Source organism: Carlito syrichta, unplaced genomic scaffold, assembly GCF_000164805.1.
Source record: "Carlito syrichta isolate Samal-C Ts95f unplaced genomic scaffold, Tarsius_syrichta-2.0.1 Scaffold83171, whole genome shotgun sequence".
NCBI lineage: Eukaryota > Metazoa > Chordata > Mammalia > Primates > Tarsiidae > Carlito > Carlito syrichta.
In genome coordinates this window covers 6,188-7,061 of record NW_007027267.1, presented here as the reverse complement: position 1 = coordinate 7,061, position 874 = coordinate 6,188, and the positions used below count along the sequence as shown (strand labels likewise).

Here is an 874-nt window from a genome sequence, read left to right as displayed (position 1 = left end):
GCCCCCTCGGTCGCTGCTCCCCGGCTGGAGACCCGCCCCGGGGTTTTGACTCGGGAGGCCTGGCATGGAGCCCTTCTCCAGGCAGACGCTAAAATCTACCTTTCCGTGAGCTGATGTTGCTCCAGTACTCTGCCTGCTCTTTTTTTTATACCCCATTTTAGCCCCAACGAAGAAGGTAAAAAGTGGGCACTGAGGTCTGGCTGTCCTGGCAGGTCCAAATCCTGTCTTGGCTGCATACATTTGGGCACTTTATGTTCCCTTTTCTGAGTCTGCTTTTTTCCCCCATCTATCAAAAGGGAATACTAAATTAAAAAATAAAATGCAATTTCAGTCAGGCACAGCGGCTCACGCCTGTAATCCCAACACTTTGGGAGGTGGAGGCAAGAGGATTGACTGAGTCCAAGGGTTTGAGACCAGCCTGGGCAACTTGTCGAGACCTCATCTCTATAATAAATCAAAAAAATGAGCCAGGTGTGGTGGCACGTGCCTGCGGTTCCAGCTACTTGGAAGGCTGAGGCAGAAGGATCACCAGAGCTCAGCAGGTCGAGGCTGGGTGGCCACATGCATGCCACTGCACTCCAGCCTGGGTGTCAGAGTGAGACTCTGACTCAAAAAATACATATATACAATTTCAAAAATAAGGTTTAAAAAAGCCAGGCACTACAGGCATGTGGTTATAGTCCTGGTTACTCAGGAGGCTGAGACAGGAGGATCATTTGAGGCCAGGAGTTTGTGGCCAGCCTGGGTAACATAGCAAGACCCCATCTTTTAAAGTAAATGTAAAAGCGGATACTTTCTGGAGCTGTGCCAGGCCAGGGTGAGGCATAACTCAAGACAAGTCAGCCTTCTGCATGGGGAGGCTTGGGACTGACAG

At 50.5% G+C, this 874-nt stretch overlaps 1 protein-coding gene across 1 annotated transcript in view; it reads right to left on the bottom strand.

Annotated features, from left to right (window-relative positions):
• MYLK2 (myosin light chain kinase 2) overlaps window positions 1–874 on the bottom strand; it is a 13,280-nt gene that overhangs the window by 10,283 nt on the left and 2,123 nt on the right. Inside the window, exon 4 of the mRNA XM_008056151.2 lies at window positions 837–874. This exon is cut by the window's right edge and continues 208 nt beyond it. Within this exon, the coding sequence (XP_008054342.1) occupies window positions 837–874 (38 nt within the window). The remainder of the gene's footprint in view (window positions 1–836) is intronic.